Here is a 23,075-nt window from a genome sequence, read left to right on the forward strand (position 1 = left end):
TGGCAACCTGTTACATAGATTGAGAGTAAACATGTGTTTACAGGAGCAGCGCGCTCGCTGTTCCCCTGCTTTTACAGACATGCCAGAGTCACTAGATGAGTGGGGGGAAAGTGAAAATGCTCAACATCCAGCCAATTTCATCTTCAGCTGCAGGGCCTATTGCCATGGTCATTGTCCTTTTACATACAGCATGCTGTCCTCGCCATATCATGCATATAGTTTATTTCAGTGTGAATAATAATAATTCTACATTATTGTATTTTCCTGCAGTGGTAACATGTTATCAGTTAGTTCAGAGCCCGGCTGTGTAGAAAGGTGCACTTTCTTTAGTTCAGAGGTTGAACATTCCTTTTAATTTCTGATATTCACAGTCCATTCCTATGCTCATCCTCTAAATGTTAAAAATATAAACAGCACCATTCTGATACCAAACTCTAGCATCATTGGCAAAATCTAACTGATTCTTCTCTTAATTGGGAGTAATATAGACTCAAAATGTCCCAGGGAAGAAATATGCATATCCATAATTGCAGTGCTTGATGTTAAATATGAGTGCTTGATGTTAAATATGATTGCAAAAAAGAGAATACTAGCATATGTTGTATTCTTAAACTGCTTGTTTACATGTATAGCTCCTAGATTAAGATACAAAATGATACCTTCAAAGGTAGTTTTTTTACCACATGAAAACCCATAAGGAATACTGGTTTCAACCTAGATATACCTCATTAGTGTACTATGAAAACTAAGTGTCCCTTATTTATTCTCCCTTCCCTACAAGCGTATGCAACTCTATACATGCATATGCTAGATTGTATGTGTGTATTAAGTATGTGTGTGAGCTGTATTTGTATTGTATTCTGCTTTCTTTTTACAATCTCTTATGTGTGTCCCTTTCCTTGTGTATATGTGTGTACGTGTGTCTGTGTGTTCATGTGTGTGTTTGCACATGTGCAGGTATATGAGGCTGCGCCGTGCTACAGTGAATGCAGCCAATACAAGTGGAGGATCGAGCCCTGGTCCATTTGTACCATCAACACTGTGGACGACCTGCCAGCCTGCGGGGAGGGAGTCCAAAGCCGCAAGATCAGGTCAGTGAGCGGGTTAGGCTTGGCAGACTGCTGGCCTGGCACCGCAACACACGGTAACTGGCAACGTTCCTATAGCTGGCATGCACACTGGTCCTGACACCTGCAATGCCAGGGGAAAACAAACAGTCAAAACAAACTACTGCCTCTTAATGAGAGTTGTTAGATTTTTTACACTGCCTTCTTTTGCTACTTAAAATAGTCACAAAGGAGAGCAGTGAAGTGTTGCCCTTTTCTGCAGGGAGCATGTTCAGGTGTTGATATTGGATTATGCACTGTAGGAAATGAGAAATGCTGAAGCTGGGCATTAGTTTTATTTTGTTTAAAGCTAAGTGTGAGTCACAGCCACATATCTCAAACTGGTACCAATCAACCACCCAACTGCTGAAAAGGAGCAGGGAGCTAAATAAAGTTATAAAATCAAAGTTATTTTTTCTCTATTTCAGGAAATTTGCGTACTTTTCTAGACACTTTTCCGAGTCTGTCAGAAGCTTTTAACAGTACACTGTGCAAATCTGTTGAGAAAATGTTTGCACAGCTGCATCTGCTGCTTTGCTAGGTGTGTGAAGCAGAGAACAACGAGTGGGGAAAACAGCACGCTGGAGGACAGTCTGTGTGATCAGGAGGAAATGCCACCCACAGCCCAAGTCTGCTTTCTGGCCTGCTCAGAGGACTGCGTCATGGCACCTTGGGGACCTTGGAGTAACTGCCCTCTGGTAAGTGGCAATAATCTACTGTCTGTTTTCTTGGTTGACAGGTTGTGTGCGAAGTTGGATCATTTATTGTCATAGAAAACATGTCCTTTATCATCAGCATATAAGCGAACCTTTGGGTAAAATGGCCAATTAAGCCATTAGCAATGAGAAATATTGAATAGAAGCTTTTTTTGTTTTTTGAATAACAAATTTGATAGCAGTTTTCAACATTTGTGTGTATTTAGAATGCTTTTAGACCTACATACTATTAAATACACATATGATACAAAAATGCGCAGTGTATGTTAGTATTAGAGTTGATTGAAAACATTTTGTCATTTTGTTTTTTAACATTTTGTCACAGGGTGACATATTGGTGAATCAATTATTATCTCAAATTATTGACAGAAAACATATTGATTGTTATAATGGTTTTAGTGAAAATAATTCCACAATTTACTGTCTTTCCCTTTTTCAAATTATGTTTATAACATAGAAAATGAATGTTTTTTAGCTGCTTGTCAAAAGTTAGCAAATTTCCAAATGTCAGTTTGGACTCGGATTAACTTACATTTGTAATGCTTTTTGACTCTTCTTAGACTAACACCACAATTCTTATCAATTAAAATGATAAACAGCAGCTGTCCTATTAAAATACCATAAAATACCTATAAATGCATGATGTTACATTAGACTACCTGTAAATATAAAGATTCAAAACACCACATTCTAATTGCACATCTGGGAAGTGTTTGTAATTATTAGTCATAACAGTTCAAATTATAAAGAGCTCTGGTGTGCATCCACCCAGCTGCTTTGTAACAGCGTGTGGTTTTAAATCACACTTTGCACTACAATGTTAGATACTGCAAGTTTTATTAAATCTACAAATAGGCCTCCATTTTTCAGTGCCCTCAGTCTAAAACGATGTAACATAGGTTCCCCCGTGTTTCCAGCCACAGGCTGCTGGTCTTCTGGTCATGTAGCCATGTTATATGTTTCCTGTCAAACGTAACAGTTCAGTGGGCTGGAACATTGGAGTTAGAAAAAGAACAGGGTGTGAAAAAAAAAAAGATGGACAGATTACTTACTTAGACTTAGATTTCTGCACAGACATTTTGTCTCAATCAATCTTTTAATCTGCGTCTTTTGGCAGCACTCTTAAAGTTTGTGAAAAGCAGCCGTCTAATGTATTTGTTGATCAAATAATGCCCAAACTGTTGACTTGAAAGGCAATGTAACTAAAATAGCCATATGTCCTGGAAGGAAAATCTTTCTTTGCATATAGTGTTAGTGAAAACGGAGGCTTAGCGTAAAAAAATGCTAGTCCACCGTAATTGGAGATAGTTCTATAGCCCTGGGCCATTCCTGTATTCAGCTGGAATGAGGATGTTGTGTAGTGTTTGCTTGATTGGGATGAGATCAGAGGTGTTGTGGGGTCCAGAGGAGGCTCTGTGATGAAGGGAAGCATCCTGGTTAATAACACTGTGATGGTTTCCTACATTGTCTACATACATTCACAATGACATGATGGCAAATGATGTTCCTTCCCCATAGCCTTGTTTGAGTTAGAGTTAAAGCCAACTGTGTCAATAAAAATACAATTAAGGAGGATTGTGTTTAGCTCCAAGACCCTCTGGGACAGTAACACATCACATAGTATCAAGAAGACCCAGAGCAGTCTTAATAATGAAGCACAAACACTGCATTGCAGTTTTGTGTTTCATCATCAACACAAAACTGAAATAAAATAAACAGAAAACAAATGGCCTACTCTGAACCTGTAAGGCAGCAAAACATATTCAGCAATTATCAACACAACCATATGTTTTGGAAAATATTAGGCAATGTGAGTAACTAATGCTTAAGTTATAGGGCTAGATAATGCTAAAACACTAGTTTGTGAAAAATAGTGAGCACATCTTAGGGACGATTTTAGCCTAATGTGAAATGGTCAAGACCAGAATATACACATTTACAACACAGATGCCATTGTGTAGCTCCCTGCTGGAAAAAAATGGAATTGTCCCATTCGGGTTTGTTTTAACTGTTCCAAGTGAAGGAGACTAGTTTAAACGGAGAGGAGACTGGTGTGTCCACTGATCTATCAGATGTGTCTAAAAAAACTACTAGATTGTTATTGCTGAGGTTATTTTGGGTTTAGTATTGCCAACTTTGCATTTAGGTCATATCACTCACAGTTTTTTTTCTACCAATCATACACAATCTTCCTATAACATTGGTCAGGATTGGCCAATTGTAGATGATGAGCAACGCAGGCAAAGATTCCCAAACTGTGTGCATGTGTAAGAGAGATAGTGAAAATAAAAGGCAGTTCAATAGATGTGCATAATGTTATCGTACAATCAGTTATAGCCCGTGGTAAATCAGCTTGCCGATTACAAAAAAGCAGAACTAGTTTAGTGATTTTGTGAAATTGTTCAGAACATTGTCCCAATCCGTCTCGGACCAAAGGCAAAATTGAGCATGCAGATTGCAAGACTTTATGTATGTGGCACACAAATGCATGAGCATGGGTGTGATAAGTTGGTGTGAATACATTAGGGGCACAATGACTGCAGCTGATTCATGAGGCTGACACAGAGGTCCCTCATTAGGAGGTGACAGTGATTGAGGTGCATGGCGTGATGCATCAGGAGCAGAGGGACACATGCAGCTCAATGCAAAGACCTTCATCAGTAGAATCGGTCTTCTTCCCTCGGAGCTGGCGTTTCCTCCACATACCACATTTTCACACATCCTTTTGCTTTTCTGTTCACAGGTTTACATTCCCATGCATGTAGTGACTTGATTGATTTGCATGTATCTACCGTCACTTAGTAAATGTGGCACGATTACAGTTTTCATGATTGATCTCTCAATTATTATGGCACCCGGCTTCGTCTGCCTTCAGCTGTCCAGTGTAAAATATTATACTACAGAAAATGCAGGTCTCTGACAGTTTACCTACTTTGCAGGATTATTTAGACACTCAGCTTGAAAATACAGCATTTATACCACACTGAAGGAAGCAGTTACAGTGTATTTGTCATATAATTATGAATTCCAGTCAAACGACTGTCCTAGTTATTCCGAAGGTGCCAGTTGTGGGTCATAAGAGGATCTTTATACAGACTTGTGTCATTGAATTTATTATACCGTTACCGTAAAAGCTCAGCCTTTTAACACAGTTAGATAATGTCTCATGTGGAGAGATTTTTTGTTGTTTTTTTGTATTTTCCAGAGCAGAAATGGGGATGCTATGTGGGAAACAATATCGATGAGTAAATTATTCAAAAACTAAAACAAATTCTGGAGAGCTAGATTGCTTTATTTATCATTCTAAGCCCACCATGACACATAACACACCATTACACTGGAGTGAAAACAACACTTCCAGGTTGTTGGCCAATTATACCAGTTTACCACAGTAAGACTAGAGGCTAGAGAATTATTTTACATTAATACATTATTATGGAAAAAAGGTTATGATGATGAGGTTTAGTTGGCAAAAGGGACAAAAATCACATGTTTTCAAACTGGATCCAGCAGAAATGTCTTTTCTTTGCTTTACAGATTTTGGTTGGCTTTTAATTCCAGTTTGTTCTTTCTTTACAGAAAAGGCTCAACATGTGGGTGGACAGGGTGGAAAGGAGAGGCATAATTTAACAATTGCACAGTTTTCCTTTATTTCTAACAATCAAGTTTTTATATCCCTTGATCACATTAAAAGATAAAAAAAAATGTTTCCAAGAAGATATCATCTTCCATGGCTTTAAAAAGTATGATATGTTTTACTTAACCTATGAAAACACTACTCCTCTGAGTTATTTTCAACTTACCCATAACAGTTATTCAGTGGCATTTTGAAAGCACTGCTGATTTAATTTGAGAATCAACCTTCAAAGTTTTTTTAACAAATACACATTGGAAATTACACAATGTTCAACAGGGCAATGACAAGTATTTAGGCAACAATCAATCTACTTTCATAAAATTGACATAACTAAAAAACAAGAAAATGATTTTAGATGAGCAACAACAGCAGGTCATATTTTAATTACATCTTCAAAAACATGATATTAGGGAAGGTTTTTATCAAAGAAGACACGGTGTATAAGAAGCCAGAATGTTTTGACAGCACCAAAGTTAATAGAATGTTCTCACCTTGAACTGATTCATTTTTTTCCTTTCATAAAATGTGTTTTTCAGGGATGAAAAATAGTAATCTCAAAGAAAGAATAGATGCTTTGTACCAGAGTTATGTCTACTGCCAACCCCAATACCCCATGTCCAGAAAATTATTATTACCTTTGCTGATTTTCTTTTATACTAATAATGCCCAATGGGGCGGCTGTGGCACATGAGGTAGAGCACTTGACCCGCAACCACAAGGTCGGTGGCTCAAACCCCTCTACAGGCAACATGCCGAGGTGTCCTTGAGTGAGACATCTAACCCCAAAATTGCTCCCCGGGCGCTTCATTGCAGCCCACTGCTCCTCCGGGATGGGTCAAATGCAGAGAAATAATTTCCCCATTGTGGGACTAATAAAGGCTTAATTATTATTATACCCAGATCCATTCCCAGCTTCCCCAAATATTTAAAAATACAAGTTCCCTGCTCAAAATGCATGTTGTGCATCTTGGTTATTGTTTCGATATGGATTTAACCTAACACAGGGTAATGCTCTAGAGGGTTTGCTCTAAAGAATAACTCTATTTACCTTTAAAATATAAAAAACAATTAACCTATAACAGTCAAATGAAAATATTTTTACCCAAATTATTATACTTATTCCTGATTGCCTGTATGATGACTCAAAGCAAAAATACAATTTATTCCTAATGTATTAGTCAATGAATGTAAATGCAGGAGACAGCTTTCAGTTACTTTTGCCTACTGAAGGACCCCTTAATTCCAACCAGCTTCATCCCGTCTCCCTCATCTCTGAAAATAAACCTGTGCTCTTGAAAAGTTCATGATTGTGGTGATGCTGTCATTGTGCTGCAGCAATGTCAACAAGGAACAGCGAGGAACAGGAGCAGACACATCCTCCGCCTCCCAGCCTCAGAGAACTCAGCCTGTCCAGAGCTGGTCCAGTCAGAGTCCTGTATCCTCAACAGCACCTGCTTCTCCTACCAGCACAGAGTCTCAGGTAGGACGATCTGGACATCAGGCCTGAGCTACAGGTCTAAGATTTGTGACAGGGTAGCTCCCAGTAACTGGCATTAGACTGTTTTTAATCCCAATGCAAATGTATTGAATTGAATGATCGTAAAGCAAAGTATGTGTGCTTGTCAAGTTTTTCCTGTGTGAGACACGGATGACAGAAGATTCCCAAAATAAAGGATTTTGAGTTTAGCCCAATGTTGCTGGTAATAACTGACAGTGATCCTGCTGGCACGGGCATACAAGCTGGTCTGGCAGTTAAAACTAATTTACAGATGTGTGTGTGTGTGTGTGTGTGTGTGTGTGTGTGTGTGTGTGTGTGTGTGTGTGTGTGTGTGTGTGTGTGTGTGTGTGTGTGTGTGTGTGTGTGTGTGTGTGTGCGTGTGTGTTGCAGACTGGAGTACATGCCAGCTGAGCGAAAATGCCATCTGTGGTCAGGGCTCACGTTTCCGTCTCGTGGACTGTATTCGCAGCGACGGAAAGATTGTGGAGTTGCAGAAATGCACGCAGGTAATCACTGTGTAGTCTGGCCTTAAGTTCATAATGACACCCGGCAGTTAAACATTGTGATTGTAGAGTTATAGTGGTTATGATAATAGAAAAATCATGATTTGAAAGTCATACAAATGAAAAAAAAAAATGTCACTATGGACAAGGAGATATAAATCGAATGTTTATTCTTTTCCTATACCATATATTTGGAAATCTTAAACAATGTAGATAGGGCCAAATGACAGAGGGAAAAAAAATGGAATATTGTACTTCAATATCGTTAGGAAGTAATTAAAGTATTAATTATTGATTGATGGATGGTGCAACACTCCCCTTTTTTCTTTTCCCACTGGCTTATACATTAATGAAGCCCAGTTGCCCAATTTGCTTTAGTGAAAAGGTTGTATCATCTTTATGTTTTAATAAGCAGTTTGCCACCAAGCCAAACACAACTTCATTCAATTGCCTTCATTTAATTGTTCAAAGACAGATGGAGGTCTTGAAGAAGTGGCGAAGTACTGGAAATTCAATACTGCTACTTAATTGCTGCAACATTTCTCACTGATGGGTTGCAAAATGGATATCAGTCTTGTTGCACAATCTGCAGTTAACCTCATGGTGTATATCCATTACACATGAAGGCTGTGATGTTGCTGCCTCTGTGTTAAGTACAATGTACATTAACAATTCGATTCCCTCTCAAAATGATTCAAAGAATGTAGCTCAATAACATTTGTATGCAAGGTTAATGGTAAACTTGTTTAATTACGACAGCTCCACTGTCCTAAAATGAACTGCATCACATTTAAAATATGGAAATATGGGCGCTCCCTCTTTTCTTCTTAGTGAAAATAATTAGCTATCCCTTCTCACAGCTCTGCTCTTGTTTTTCTACAGTTTGGTCTGATCAATAAGTGGAGGCTGTCAGAGAGCTGCGTGGTTAACTGTCCTGTCAACTGCATTCTCTCTGAATGGTCGCCGTGGGCGGAATGTTCGCACACCTGTGGTAACCAAGGTAAACAAACTCAACTCAAAACCAATAGGAGCACAAATCTGATAAACAGACACAGAATCGTCCACATGTGCAGAGCCCAATTATTCGTTCAACTTAGGCATTCACCAAGATGTTAAATTGTGCATGAATACATTTAAATGCATTAAAATATTTACGAGAATGTGTTTTCCAAAGCCTTATTATACAGGGAAACAGTGTGCTGCTGAGGTATTTTCATATATATATATATTCTGTATGAAGCCCAATTTTGTTAATTAACATTAGGTTAGATTTTAAGAACAGCAGATTGACATTAAACTAATTTTATACAGCTCACCTTAATGGATGTCATAAATTATTCAGTATTCCTAAATAAAATATATACCCTTTCTCTGAATGATTTCAAAAATGCACTTAGTAATCACAAACCTGTGGCATGCTCGTCATCACTTTAAGGAACCCATGGTATAACCTCATCCAATATACAGAAGTTAATGATTTAACCTTGATGCACACATTGTTTCTCAGGGCTCCCAAAGCCAATCGCCCAATCCAGTGTTATTATCTCAATTAGAGAGACTTGAAAACAGTATCTTCTTAGGTTCATTAATTTTAATGTGTCGTCGACTATCTGTCTCTCACAATTAACCCCTCATTCCAATAAGCTTTCACTCACACAGCCTTTCAACTGGGGATTTAAACTCTAGACTCCCTGTCCGTCTCTCTGCTCTGTCACTGTGGCTGTGAGTCTGCTGCTGCCACTCTGTCTCTCTCTGTTCATTCTCACACAATGTGAAACACATCTGTCAGCCTTGATGAGGGATTTGCGTCGCATCTGTGTCAGAAGACGCAAGGATCTTGTTCTGTCAGGATCTCATGGGAGTGCTAATGTTTTGGTTTGATTTTTTTTTGAGATGGCAGAGCTGAATGTCCTTTTGCTGTGTCTGCCCGGGGCCCACGGAGCTCGGCATCTCCCCTGGCGTTACACAAACACACACACACACACACACAGCTTCTCTCTTAACTGGATGGCTGATGGAGTTCATGCCTTCCCTGAGCCTCAAAGGACCCAGATACTGAGCTGTTACAGCATTACAAAGCCACTCTGTGACCAGTCATTTTAACTGTTGCCATTTAACAAACTCTCCCTTCCACACATTATGAATGGCTCTCTTAAGCAAAACACTTGATCTGAACATAAGGTCGCATGGTGATGCAGATTTATGGCGCTAATTCCTGTTTGTCATGAGGAAAATATTTCATAGGCTAAAGAGGAGTAGCTCCTAAATAAACAATCATCATTCATTTCTGCCACTTGTTATTTTATGGGTGCTTATGTTTGTGCAGTGATGCATTTAGTTCTCTAGCCCTGAATCACATTTAGTCTTATGACTCCCACAGTTAGTTTTTTGTTCTGTACTCAAAGAGTTTGTCGTGTTAATTGTGGACCTGAATGTCTCTACGGTTGGTGTTAATACATACGAATGCAAAAAAAGTATTCAGTTTGAACATTGAAGCTCTGTACATACAGTTCGCAAACGCACTCTGGCCTCCTCTGATCTATCGTTCGTAACAGTGTCGGCCTTGATGTTCTGCAGGTCAGTCTGTGCGCGACCGGAGAATCCTGCAGGAGGCTCATGAGGAGGGTCGGCCCTGTCCCAACCAGCTCATCCAGACTAAGCCATGTCCCATAAGGCCTTGCTATAAGTGGCTGCTAAGTGACTGGTCCCCATGCACTGTGGAGGTATGACGTGCACTTAGAATGCTTGATTAAATGAAAGGATGTTGTAATATACCGGTATAGGCATTAACCGTGATATTTAAAAATGAAATATTAATATCATGTTAATTATACATAGTACATATGATAATATAGTGTCAAGAATCCAGTGCCTCTTTAATCTTTTCATATTTAGTTAGCATATATAGTTATGGTTACAGACACGCTCTACTGCCTCAATGTATTTTGAGTGTAATTCATCTGCAGAAAAGACAAAACTTACAATAAATAAAGTTAAAGATAATTTTGACTGACCGCATAATTAATGTAAAGTGCAGTTTTGAATGACATCACACTGAACCTTTTGACCACTAGTGTTGCTATGGAGCAATGGTAACACATTAAGAAAGGCTGGGAAAGAAGAAGAATGCTAACAAGTAAACATGGATGTCAACAATGCAAGTTTCAAAATAATCAAAAAAATTGGCTTTTGTAAATGTTTTATGGAGAAGGAAATGGATCAACATGTTTGTTAGAATTCAAAAATACACACAATGTGTCTTGGTGAGTAATATTAAACATTGAAGAAACTTTTTTTGTTTACATATCACTCCACAGGGGTATCTTAAACATCCTAACGTTTATTAATGATGTTATGCAGACATATTAATTAGTATGTATTTGTATTAATACCCAGAAAAATCTATATCCCAAGGGTTGAAGACAAAATATGTGTGATATTTTAACACAAATTGGAAATACAGTTCTATTTAGTTAAATAGTAGATATTCAATGGAGTCGAATGTCCAATGTGAACTAGTTTTTAGTCATTCTAAACTTACAGAGGAGCAACACCCAACTAGTTTCATTTGTTTGCATCCAGTTCGTCAGAGTTCTTTCACAAACTGCTCATAATATCCAGCCAAGTCAATTAGATGGTCTGTGAGGACTTTCCTCTTACCAAATTTATGTTGAGGAAACATATTTGTCTGTATGTTCATGCAGGGTGCAGAGTGCGGTGAGGGGCTTCGGAGGAGGAGCCTGTCATGTGTCGTCCACAAGGGCAACTGGCCTGAGTCTCCTCCTCAGCCAGTGGACGAGGAGCTTTGTGGAGACAAACTGAGGCAGCAGATCCAACAGGAGATGGAGCAGCCCTGCTTTGTCCCCTGTCCAGGTAAAGCTGCACTCAAATATACTGGATTAACATCTTTGCTTTTCCAGTGTATCGATGTTCTGTATATGAAGTGTCATTATTGATGTAAGTGCATGAAATACACATTGTATTATTATTTAGTAATCCGTTCAAATGGGGCAAAACTTCTTAATTGCATGAAATATTTATTACTGTTGTAATTTTTTATTCATAATGCCAAAAATGATTTGGCCTGGGTCACCTGCTTCATAATTAATGACCTTGTTTTTGAATGCACAGTTTTTCATGGAATCTGCCAATGCACTGTTCTCTCTACAAAGTGGTTGACATTTTCAGCTGCTAAATAATAATTGCAAAATCAATAAAACTCATAGATTAACTAATGACCCTTTTACGTCTACATTATCTGGCCGAACGAGTCCAATAACCAATTAGAAAAAAAACACATTGTCCATTTCGAAAGAAGAAAGTTCACATTTGTACTTAATATAGTACCTAATAGCGTCAATGCTGCAAAAGTCAATACTAAGCAACTAAAAGAGAGACAGATTTCACGATCAATTACTTAACAACACTATTGATTTCTTACTCTACATCATGTAACAACCTATAAATACATATAGAGTGGAAAAGTGAAAATGATCTTGTGCTAACTAAAACAATTAACAGCTATGGAATTCTGCATGCAGAACGCTTGTGTGCCAGGCAAAAGCAAGGACTTCCAACGTTAGAAATGCAACAACAGAATGAAACTAGTTTTAAACAGGCCCTATTATGCTATTTTCCGGGTGCATATTTTTATCTCAAGTTCCAGTTACAACATGTTTACATGCGTTAATTAAAGAAGGAGTTTTCTGTCACTTCCGTAACATTGTGATCTCATAAAGTTACGGAAGTGAAGGAGAGAATTCAATGGAGCCGTTTCAGGCAGCTCAGGAGCTTCTGAGGAGGAGGGAACTCCTTTTAGGCGTGGACTTCAGGTTTTACACTCTACGGACCTTTTACATGTACAAAAATATATATAACACACTAAAGAAGAGGGAAAAAGGGGAAAAGCATAATAGGGCCAATTTAAATCAGAACATCCTTGATTACATTTATAGTGTATTTATTGCTATTGCCAAAGCAGTTCATGAAAAAAATGTAAGATGACAAAAAAAATTGGTTTAATTTAGATTACCCTAATTCCTCATTTTGCATCACAAAAGTGAATAAATTTAGAATGACAATCTTACAAGGTGATGGCAGAACATCATCATCATCGAAATGCAGGCACGACGCTGTGGGCTGGCAGTAAAAGCAGCGTTGGCACCAAGAGATCGCAAAGGTGGGGCTACAGGAAAATAATGAGCTGTATGTGTCTGCTACTGAAGTCATGAACTTTATCACAATTTAAACCAACTGTATTCGAGACTTGTAAGTGGAAAGTCCACCACTAGGATCCAGCAGCCTCCAGAAAAAGAATGTTTAACTTGAGTTCCAGGATAGAAATCTAAAGGGAAACAGTTGGCTCATCATCTTCCAAATTAAAAATGTTTCTTTTTGCAACTAAATGGGAACTGCATCACAGCATTTCGATCTTAGACAAATTACACCACTAAACGGCATAATTTAAGCTCCACTGTCCTGGTCAATAATTCGAAGCAAATCGGTGGCTCATTACGCAGATATTACACATTAAACTGGAATGAACGGCCCTCCAAATATCTCGGTACAGCACTGTGCAGCCGCAGTCACTACCAGTGGTATGTGTCAGGAGAAGGTCTGGATCAACTTGTTTCCCTCGTAGTTTTAACAGTGCTACCGCATTCACTGTTGGCAGTCTGCGGTACACATCAAACCACATGCACGCTGTTTTCGGTGATGGATAGATAATGATAAAAGTGCACCAGTGCTGGCAATGTGTTGCCGGCACTGTGCATGCGTGGTGTAGCTTAACTGTGGAGTTGACTAGATAGCAAAAACCTGTAAATAAAAAAAGTAACTTTACGTTCCTGTTGGTTTAGTCTCCTCCATTGTTCAAGTAAATGATCAACGCAATGCCAGAGAGAATAGACATTTTGCAATTTAGTGAAACACTGAAATCAAACTGTCACACAGTGCTTTTAATTTATCATTTTGACAAGGAAATTATAGACCTATGGCATGAAACATTGCCATGGTTTTTAATTGTGCCTGGTCAATTGTATCATTATAAAAATTACCACAGCAACAAGAAGCCAGCAGATTATAGTTGACTTCAATGACATCCCAAGATTCCGACTGATGTTTTTTATTCTTTTATCCATATTTGGGCCGCATTGTGGATGAAGCCTTTCTCCATTAGCAAGGGAGCTGCTGGCCTTTCCACACAGAAAATCTATAATGAAGCTTTATTGTCCTTAGGCATAATTAATTGGGGTGCAAGCCAGGTACACAAGTGCTGGAATACATCCGATTCTTTTTTTTTTTAAAAGAGAAACATTCATTATTATCTGATGAAAGACGACTCTGATCTCCTTTGTCGTGGCTCCAGCCAAGCGAGGCTCTTGTTAGCTTCTGCCATGACGAGACCCTCTTGCAGCGCTTGCTTCTGCTCATCTGTCTCTCGCTCTCCTCTGATCTTCGCCTTGATTCATCACTCAACTCGCCTTTTTCTGTGAGCCTTGGCTCGGACTCAGAAGTGTTTGATGGCCTGAGCAGATGTGTGTGTGTGTGGGGTTTGTGTTTGTGTCCATGTGTCAGTTCGTGGTAAGGTGTCAGGCGCAATGCGGGGGCCAGGGGAGTGGTTGTTGACATGTATGTGATGTACTGTGTGTGTGTGTGTGTGTGTGTGTGTGTGTGTGTGTGTGTGTGTGTGTGTGTGTGTGTGTGTGTGTGTGTGTGTGTGTGTGTGTGTGTGTGTGTGTGTTGCTGTTTGCTGTATCCTGCAGCTTTAGCCACAGCATGTTTCCACAGTCATAGCAGCACGACTGATGGAGTCGATCCATATAAAGATGAAAGATAATGATATGCGTCAATCCACAAACAGTCCCTAATGGGCGTAGGGGGCAGAGAATCAGAGGGTTCTTCTGGCTGAGGGTCTGTAACAGCGGGCGATATTATCAGTACAAGCTGACCCTATCAACGATCGCATGGGATATTGATGCTTGACCTTCAAGGAGGCGAGTGTTGTCGTGTTATTTGTAGACTCACACAATACATCAACCAGCGTTTATCCACTAAAAACATTTCCCAAAATCAAGTGTGCTTTGCTTCTCCTAAGAGACACTTTTCGGTGTTCGGAATTGCCTTTACAGTTGGGCTCCGAGTTATAGCTTGTATTGTATAATTTATAACTCTGGTTGGTCTATTACTTCTGAATACCCACTGGGCTGTCTGAGTAATTTGTTTTGTGAATTTGGTACATTATCTGCCGCAGCTGTGTGCTGGAGTTGTTTCCGATCTTTTTTAAATGTTCCGGGAGCTAGCAGGGGAGCCATAAAATGTTTCCAGGAAAAGTGTTGGGGAGGCTGAATACAGACCACCCTCAAGTCTCAGAAAATTATGTCTGAAAGTGTTATTGATTAAGTTGTGCCTATAAAGTGATGCTTTTCTGTCTCTTTTTGCCCTCAGGAGACTGCCATTTGACTGTGTGGTCGTCTTGGAGCTCCTGCCAGTTGACCTGCGTGGAGGGGCGGAGCTTTGAGACAACCGGTCGCCAAGCTCGCTCTAGAGCTGTGATCATTCAGGTCATGGAGAACCAGGGCAGCTGCCCACATCAAGTGTTTGAGACGCAGCCTTGCAAAGGTACTGAGGAAACACGTACAAATGTCAGAAAACCATATTTTATTAATGTGAGTTGCCTTAACATAACCTGATTTGAAAGCCTTACTTAAAGCAAATATACTCAATATTGTTATAATGGATCACATGACTTCTCGATGTGGAAGTAGTTGATCACGATGGATCCGCGCTGAATAATCCCCCACCTCTGCTTTTCCCCTTAGCTCTATGATGCTTTATATTATCTTTAAACTCATTGTTTCGGAGTTCTTGCACTGTTTTCAGTGAATAAGCTCTAATAAATCCACCATACTCTACCTGCTAAGCACCAAACAGCAGACATACAAAGCTAATGACTCGCTGCTGAACATAGTGGAGCATTTATCAGCTAAAGTGCCAAAGATTTCCCTCAGGAGCTGCTGGAGTCCAAAAACAGCTCAAGGAGAGTGAATTTTGGTGCCAATGCTGCTTTGTGTGTGCTTGAAGTGTAAATAAGAAATTGTTAGCGAACATGTTAGTTTGCTGACCCTAAGTAAAAAAACTACAAATCTATCTGGTTAAGGTTTATGAACACTTATATGAAAATAATTTCCCTGACCTCTTCTGTTTGAGTGCTTCAAGGCTTTTACACCAGTTACCTCCACAGCTGTGATGTCAGGGTACACTTCTACATCACTGCAGCCATGGGGTAGAACTAGGTTTTTAATTGGTGTTAATTAGAGCTTTATTCTCACTAAACAAGTGACAAACCTTGGATATTCAGGAATGAAAGCCTCTGATAATCAAGATGGATCAATGAAGTGGAAATCATATCCTAATAGACGTTCAATTGGCTGCAGATCTACTCATGAGGGCCACAGAAAGCTGTATTTCATCCCGATGACCCTGTAACCACAGTCCGATGTTAATCAGTGTGTATAAGTGCACTATTACCTTGTAAATTCATCAGAGTAGTATTTGAACCGTGAGACAGCCTCCACAATGGCACAGCTCACAACAGATTTTATGGATTGGAGGCTCCTTTCATGTTTCACTAACTATAAGCCCTGTTTGTGTGCAGGTAGAAGGCTAACTGATATTCCATGTGCTTTATAAATGGTATGGGAATACAGTATGTATTTATTGTTTTGAATCTCAGTTGTACGTTTTAAACAGCCAGTTTGTGAGTATCAGTTTGGTTCAACCTCATTCGTACCTGTGTGCTGAGTGCTGAGTTTGTAGTTCAGTATTCTTGCGCTTTTTTTAGTTTCTGCACCTACATTCCTATCTCTTATCAGTCACCAAGTGTTTAACCTCTTGCCAGCTCTCTTTTCCCTCATTAATTATCAACTTTTAAAAGTTGCAAAGATTATGTTAATTGTCAGGCACTCGGCATTCATTATACTACTCCACACCTGTTTAGCTAAATGTGTAAGTTTATTAAATGAATCCTTCCTTTTTAGTAAATAAGAGTTATTTTCATACATCTGCAACCATTATATCATCTAATTTCCTCCAAAGATCTGTAGCACCCTCCTACAGACGAAATGGCAGTTTTTATTTTAACTGCAAACATAATTTAATACCATATAATGTGAAGTAGTGGGGGAGCAGGACAAGTGGTGGTTACCATCCATAGGACCCTGACGAAAGGGCTGGATGCCCAACACAAACTGCTAATGAGCATTGTCTGTGCCTCTCTGCCATTGCTACAGGGGGGAAATGCCACAGTTACCAGTGGAGGACGGGAGGATGGAGCAACAATGAGAGAGTGGTGTGGTGTCAACGCTCAGATGGTGTCAATGTCACAGGTGGGTTGTTACTGTGTCTTCTGGCCACCCCAGAGGCGTCGTGCATGAGCACTGCTAGAAACCTACACAGACATTCTTGTAGAAATACGAGTATCTATGTATATCTGGCCTAATGCAGACTGCAGCAGAAAGTATCCCGGTTCTTTATTTGTTCCCCTGCACTGAACTGAATCGCTTTAACAGCAAAAAGCTGCAAAGGGTCTCATATTTCTATGCAGCCTGGATCACATGAATATGCGCTACGATATCAGATCGTTTGATCACTGAAAAAAAGGAATTTGTAAGCGTTGCCATGACAGTAAGTGAAAAATAATTTCATACTTCTCAGCTGTCACATAGGTAATTTTGATTTGCAGGTGGTTCAGAAATATATTAGATGTCTTTGTTCATGTGTTAACTGAACATAAACATGAAGAAACAAGTGATAAGGGTGTATACGAAAATGGATGTGATGTCTTTTGCAATTGTTAATCTCAGTTTGCTATAACATTGTATTTTATATGGGATCCAGCCAACGATATGTTTGATCAGTAACTTCACCCCCTGCATGAAAATGCATAATTTTAAAATTGTGCACGACAGCCTGCAGTTTGATCATCCTGTACTTTCTGTTTCTCGCACACTCAGCTACACATATAGCAACACACCACACACACACACACACACACACACACACACACACACACACACACACACACACACACACACACACACACACACATACATACATAAAAAAAAGATCTTAGCATAGCGTTCTTGTTGAATTTAACACCTTATTTGATGTGCCCATACTCAGTGCTGCCTCCATTGATTCCTCTTCTCCCGCTTAACTTAAGTAATCAATAAGCCAGACTCTTAGCCGGGAGGCTTTCAATCCATATAAAAATAATCATGCATTTGTATATGTGGGAAGAAAAAGCAGGCGTAGAGAAACAGAACAGAGATAATAGCGCTGTGGGGATGAAAGCTTTAGGTGAGCTTGATGTGCTGTAAATAGTTGGTGAATGTGATCTTATCGCTGAAAAGGAAGTGTTTCTGGCAAATATGAGCCCAGAAGGAATAACCCTCCTCTGCAGAAAAGGCAAAAGCACAAGGCATTACTCTTTGATATTTTGACATGCAATTTTCCATGTTGGAATTAAAATGTTCCACAAATTGATCACAGACCCTGATAGACAACTGAGCCCATTAATCAGGTGTGACAGTTCATTAATTTAGTGATCAATGGCGAAATGAAGGGAAATAAGAACCTGTTGTCTTCCTTTAGGGGGGTGTTTCCCGCAGAAAAGGCCGACCACGGTCAGACACTGCCATCCTCAGTGCACCAAACCCTTCTCGCACTGCACCCCGGTAAGATCATTGTACTTTGATCAGGCAGCTGTGATCTGTGTGATTCTCATTGTGTTTGTGCTGTTTCCTGCTGCCACCTCACTCTAGGTAAATGGATTTTGACAAATAACATTTCTAATTATCATGAACAGCTATTTAGAGAATCCATTAATATCAATGAATGTGGGCTCTGTGTCAATTAGGTTTTACACCTAGATGGGAGGGTGTGGGGGGTGGGGGGGGGACTGCTCACTAGCAGCTATGAAAATGACAAAGAATAGCCTAAGCTTGAAGTTTTACTGCCCCTTAGAGTACTCTCTGCGTAACTGCACTACTAAACAGTGAAGCATTTGACGTGTTTTTATTTAAAAGCATTTAGATGAAAATGAGATGCCTTAGAAGATATTTAAAATTAAAGCCCATACTCAGAATGCTGGGAGCGCATTGGAGTGTATTGTATTTGGTTCCTGTGTGTGTGTGTGTGTGTGTGTGTGTGTGTGTGTGTGTGTGTGTGTGTGTGTGTGTGTGTGTGTGTGTGTGTGTGTGTGTGTGTGTGTGTGTGTTTTTTGGCCTGGCTTGGGCTCATTTGTATGTTGTCTTGTCTTCAAATCTGGGAAGGGCTGGTGTTATCTATCCCCTTAGGGGTTTGGAATAAATCAACCTGAGTTAAGGAGAAATTATTTTAAAAGAGTAGTGTGAAGCAGTGTAGTCTCTTTATATGGCAGACTGGTTTCCCTGCAGTGTTTTGCAGCAATGGCAAAGTAACGATCGCAACTGTCTTGTGTTGGCTTTAAATTATGTTCCCCCCCCCAATACAGAGTGGAGTGTGTGGGTGTGAGAAGGGGTACACTGAAGTGATGACCACACACGGCTTCTTGGACTACTGCACCAGAACCCCAGGGGTGGACAGCAACAAGAAAGCTGATGTGAAAACCAACTCTGGAAGATTAAAACCCGGGCCGTCTCAGGCCCAAGACCTCTTCAGCGAGTGGACCTTAAGACCTGTTGGCCCAGGTACTGAAATGGAAATCATCTTCACAGCTCGGCCAGTGTGCCAGAGATCATTCCTGCCTTTGAAACCCGCCTGTGTAGCTCTAGGATCACTGGGCCGGGGGTGGAATCCATTTTAAGGCCAATGTCTTTACTTTGGCTCATCCTTATATGATGTAAAGAAAAAAAAAAAGCTCAGTTGACCATAAAAATGTCAAGAAATTCGACTTGCTCCTTTTCAGTATGTTGTATGTAAAGAGAATATAACTACTCCTTATTCTTAAAATCAGAGGGGGAAAAAAAGATCACCAGACGTAAATATATTTAAAGCTTTGTATTAAAACTGCTTTTTGATTGCACAGATGGAAGAGTAAAGCTGTGGGTTTACGCCGTGACTGCCGTTGGATTCATCTTAATACTCTTCATTATTGCATTATCATTCCTGGTTTGGTATGTACTATATTGACTTCTTAAGAGATTCCGCAATATGCACAATTCAAAGAACAAAAGCACCATTTTAGGCCTCACACATTGTAGGTGAGAAACAGACTGAACACTGAGAGGCAAAGCTAATTCTTAACCATCTGCTTTCCTGGAAAAGAACCCTGTCAAGTATGAGTTATATTCCTCTCAGTATTTTGTCTGCTGTGTGCAGCTGCTATCAGATAATGGAATTCTTTGTGTTCTCTGCAATCAGGTTGGGTTCCCCCGCGCTGCTAAGTCATATACACTGTCAGCTTTTCTTTCTTGTCTATTTGTTTCAGTAAGCCATCCAAATCTACTAAGACGTCTCTTCCGCCGCAGAAGCCCTTGACCCTGGCCTACGATGGTGACATGGATATGTAACCAGGCGGCTTTACCTCACATGACGCGTTTGGCCTCAGAAAGACTCCAGACTACGCTCTGTTTGTTAGCAAGCACGTCCGACACATACCGCTGGCTGTTGGCCAGTTTGAGCTGGGTGATTATTTGCTGTAGTGCCAACTGTAATGCAAAAAAAAATGCAGCGGACAGAAAACGACGATTGCACAAGATTTGCTGCTGAAGGGCAATGTGGCCCAGAATTTTGGCTACAGCCAACTTTCCTCCCAGAAGAAGAGGAACCAAAGCCCAACATGGTGCAAATGAGACAACGGACCTCTAGTTCCTTTTTTTAACTGCTTGCAATGTGAACACACAGTCTAAGCAGTGTTTGCAACCAACACGTCATGAGGACTCCTCAAAGGCAAAGACAAAGTGGATCCACAGGTGTTTGAGTTTTTTTGTGTGTGTCAAGAATCAGATAAACCACCTGATTATTTGTCTGGTATTTGTGTCCTGAGGGAGACAAAACATCCTGAGTCAGCGGTCACTCATGGCGTTCAAAGACGGAACAATAGAACAGTTGGCATTTGACTTTGTCTCATCAGTGCTGGATCTTTGTAAAACGAAATGTCACACGCCTTTTGGCTAAACAAACAGCCTTTTTTTGAATTCCTGAGAATAAACGAGATGCTCTATGCACTACGTTAGTGCTGATTCACCTTTGTTTGTTTTTTCCTTTCAAATGACTTTTCTAGTGTTTTAATTGTAATGCAAGTTGTTGCTGTCAGATTGTGTTTTGTTGATGATGCCATATGTTGTGTATATGTGGAATCCAAAAGCAAGTTTGCCTTGAGTTTAACAATACAAAATACAGTAATTTCTCCTCCCTGATCCTCATAAAAATTTGACCTCTGACGACTAAATTAAGAACAAAAAACTCAAATATGTGGAATTATGTCCTGAATGATGGCCAACTGCTTTGATGTCAAATGCAGTCAAGAAATAACAAGTGTTGCGTAGCCAAACCAATCTCCACAGCGCTGTGTCAGCGCTAAAGAAAGGTCTGGCTCCACCAATGATCTGCTATAGGGGGAAAAAAACGCTCTGGCTTGTTTGTATTTCTTTAAACAAATTGCAAACGTCTTGAACGAAGCACAGGATGCAGTGACGGGGCCGTTGCTAAATAGATGGCGAAAAAGGGGAGGAGGATCCCGGCCGGCAGCCGATGGCAGGCTTTTACGCACAGTGTACATCTGGTTGGTCAGACTTAGAATTAACAGAAAACAACATACACAGACCTTTAATGCAAATTATTAAATGCCAGCATGATAAAGATCATACCTCATACACACTTGTTCATCAAATGCAAGACATAAAAGCACTGATCACCAAAGCAGATTCAAGAATAGAGATGATGAATGATCCACGAAATCACACAGTGTACTTTAAAGCAAATAGGCTTAACTTCTTTCAAAAGGATGTCACACTTCATTTTCTTTTCACACCATTTATTACATCCAAGTCAGCTGACAGAGCAAGGTGAGAAACTAGTTTGTTTGTTTTTGCACTACAAAGACATGAAAGACAGCAAATACCAAATATTTGTGAGCACATTTTAGTTCAGTAGATTACATCTTATTTCTGTTTCTCCAGCTCATGCACAAAAGTAATGACTTTTTTTTTTTTTAATTCAGCCCTGGAATTGTTTCAGATTTCCACCTACAGAACAAGACATCCCTGTATTCTGGTGAAGAATCTTAGTTGATCATGAACTCATACATTTAGTATAATTTAGACATGCATCCTCCAGTTAATTATTCATATGACCCAGTTGATAATTACGTGGCTAATACTTGGTGGTTTTGGTATTGAAGAAGAGTTTACGCTGTTTCTCTTTCTGCCTCCACAAACTGAACATTTGGTCTTGTGTCTGACCTCCTTTTGAATGTATTTTACCAGTGACTCTATATTCTTAAGGGTTGTGCAAATATAGTTGCTACATGTTGTAACAATTGTATTTACACAGCTGATTGTATGTAAGCATGCTTGATCCGTTTTGGCAGAAAGTGCTCCGAGTGGCCTTGCAAAGATTCTGTTTTAAAAGTTGCCAAACATTTTAGAGTAGTCTCGTTTTCTAATATTTTGGCCAACAAATGGACATACAGTATGGTAAATGTTAAGTCAATGTGAAATCCAGTCGTGAGATTATTTCTAGATAACAGGTTCAACAAATAAACAAGTTATCTGGGCAAATTTACATTATAAAACAAGCAACAGCCAACTTCTGACCTGATTCTATTGGGTTATATCCAAGAAAATCAAAAAATATGTTCACCCATTGTTTACAGTACCATGCTATTTGTGTTACTATTGTGTGTACATGGAGAGCTGGACAAAAATGCAAATAAATTGTGGAACCATGTGAAAATAAAACGTTGCACTCTTTCCTCTTTGACGCACATTTCAGGGTTTAGTGAATTCCTTGTGAGAGAGATGTTCTAGTCCTTCTGTGATCTTCATCGGCTCCTTGACTCTCAAATTGTAATTACTGATACAGGCTCCGAGGCAGAGCCCAGAATATATGAGCAGCTGATAAGATTCGTCTTGCCCTCCAGTCAGATTGCCACTCTGATAGTCCCAGGATGCTCGCAGGTTGCGAGGGAAACAGTGTTTAAAACTTTCGTCTCATCGAATTCATTTATTTAAGACTGTCAGTTTTGTTTAAGCGAGGGTTGAATTAAAATGCTTGGCTGGCGTTGGGTGGCAAAGACGTGAGCTGATCATGTCATGTCCAATTCATGTCATGTGTGAGTAGCTCTCGAGACATATTTGCAAGTTTCAGTGAAGACATTTTAACAATGAAAGTGTCTAGTTTTAATCAGGATTCATCTATATTTCACAAGCCAGATCATATAATAAAACGCATAAAATGCCTATCAGAGAGTTTAATGAATATTTAGCAGAAATACATAACTTTTTAAAATGATACATTTTTATCATCATTTACTACTGATGCAATTCTTCCAGTTTTCATCACTGCTGGTGATGTTTTGTATTTCAAAACTTTTTTACTGTATTTGCCAAAAGAAAATACTGGATGATTTTT

At 39.6% G+C, this 23,075-nt stretch overlaps 1 protein-coding gene across 1 annotated transcript in view; it reads left to right on the forward strand.

The window, feature by feature from the left end:
- The window catches only part of thsd7ba (thrombospondin, type I, domain containing 7Ba), a 111,441-nt gene extending 90,791 nt beyond the window's left edge, over window positions 1-20,650 (forward strand). Inside the window, exons 16-28 of the mRNA XM_054615245.1 lie at window positions 958-1,091; window positions 1,648-1,804; window positions 6,795-6,939; window positions 7,348-7,463; window positions 8,343-8,460; window positions 10,038-10,183; window positions 11,165-11,333; window positions 14,907-15,080; window positions 16,751-16,846; window positions 18,114-18,196; window positions 18,994-19,189; window positions 19,528-19,615; window positions 19,930-20,650. Coding sequence (XP_054471220.1) covers window positions 958-1,091; window positions 1,648-1,804; window positions 6,795-6,939; window positions 7,348-7,463; window positions 8,343-8,460; window positions 10,038-10,183; window positions 11,165-11,333; window positions 14,907-15,080; window positions 16,751-16,846; window positions 18,114-18,196; window positions 18,994-19,189; window positions 19,528-19,615; window positions 19,930-20,011 — 1,704 coding nt within the window. The 3' untranslated portion in view covers window positions 20,012-20,650. The remainder of the gene's footprint in view (window positions 1-957; window positions 1,092-1,647; window positions 1,805-6,794; window positions 6,940-7,347; window positions 7,464-8,342; window positions 8,461-10,037; window positions 10,184-11,164; window positions 11,334-14,906; window positions 15,081-16,750; window positions 16,847-18,113; window positions 18,197-18,993; window positions 19,190-19,527; window positions 19,616-19,929) is intronic.
- The last annotated feature ends 2,425 nt before the right edge of the window (window positions 20,651-23,075 follow it).

This window comes from Anoplopoma fimbria, chromosome 16, assembly GCF_027596085.1.
Source record: "Anoplopoma fimbria isolate UVic2021 breed Golden Eagle Sablefish chromosome 16, Afim_UVic_2022, whole genome shotgun sequence".
Classification (NCBI taxonomy): domain Eukaryota; kingdom Metazoa; phylum Chordata; class Actinopteri; order Perciformes; family Anoplopomatidae; genus Anoplopoma; species Anoplopoma fimbria.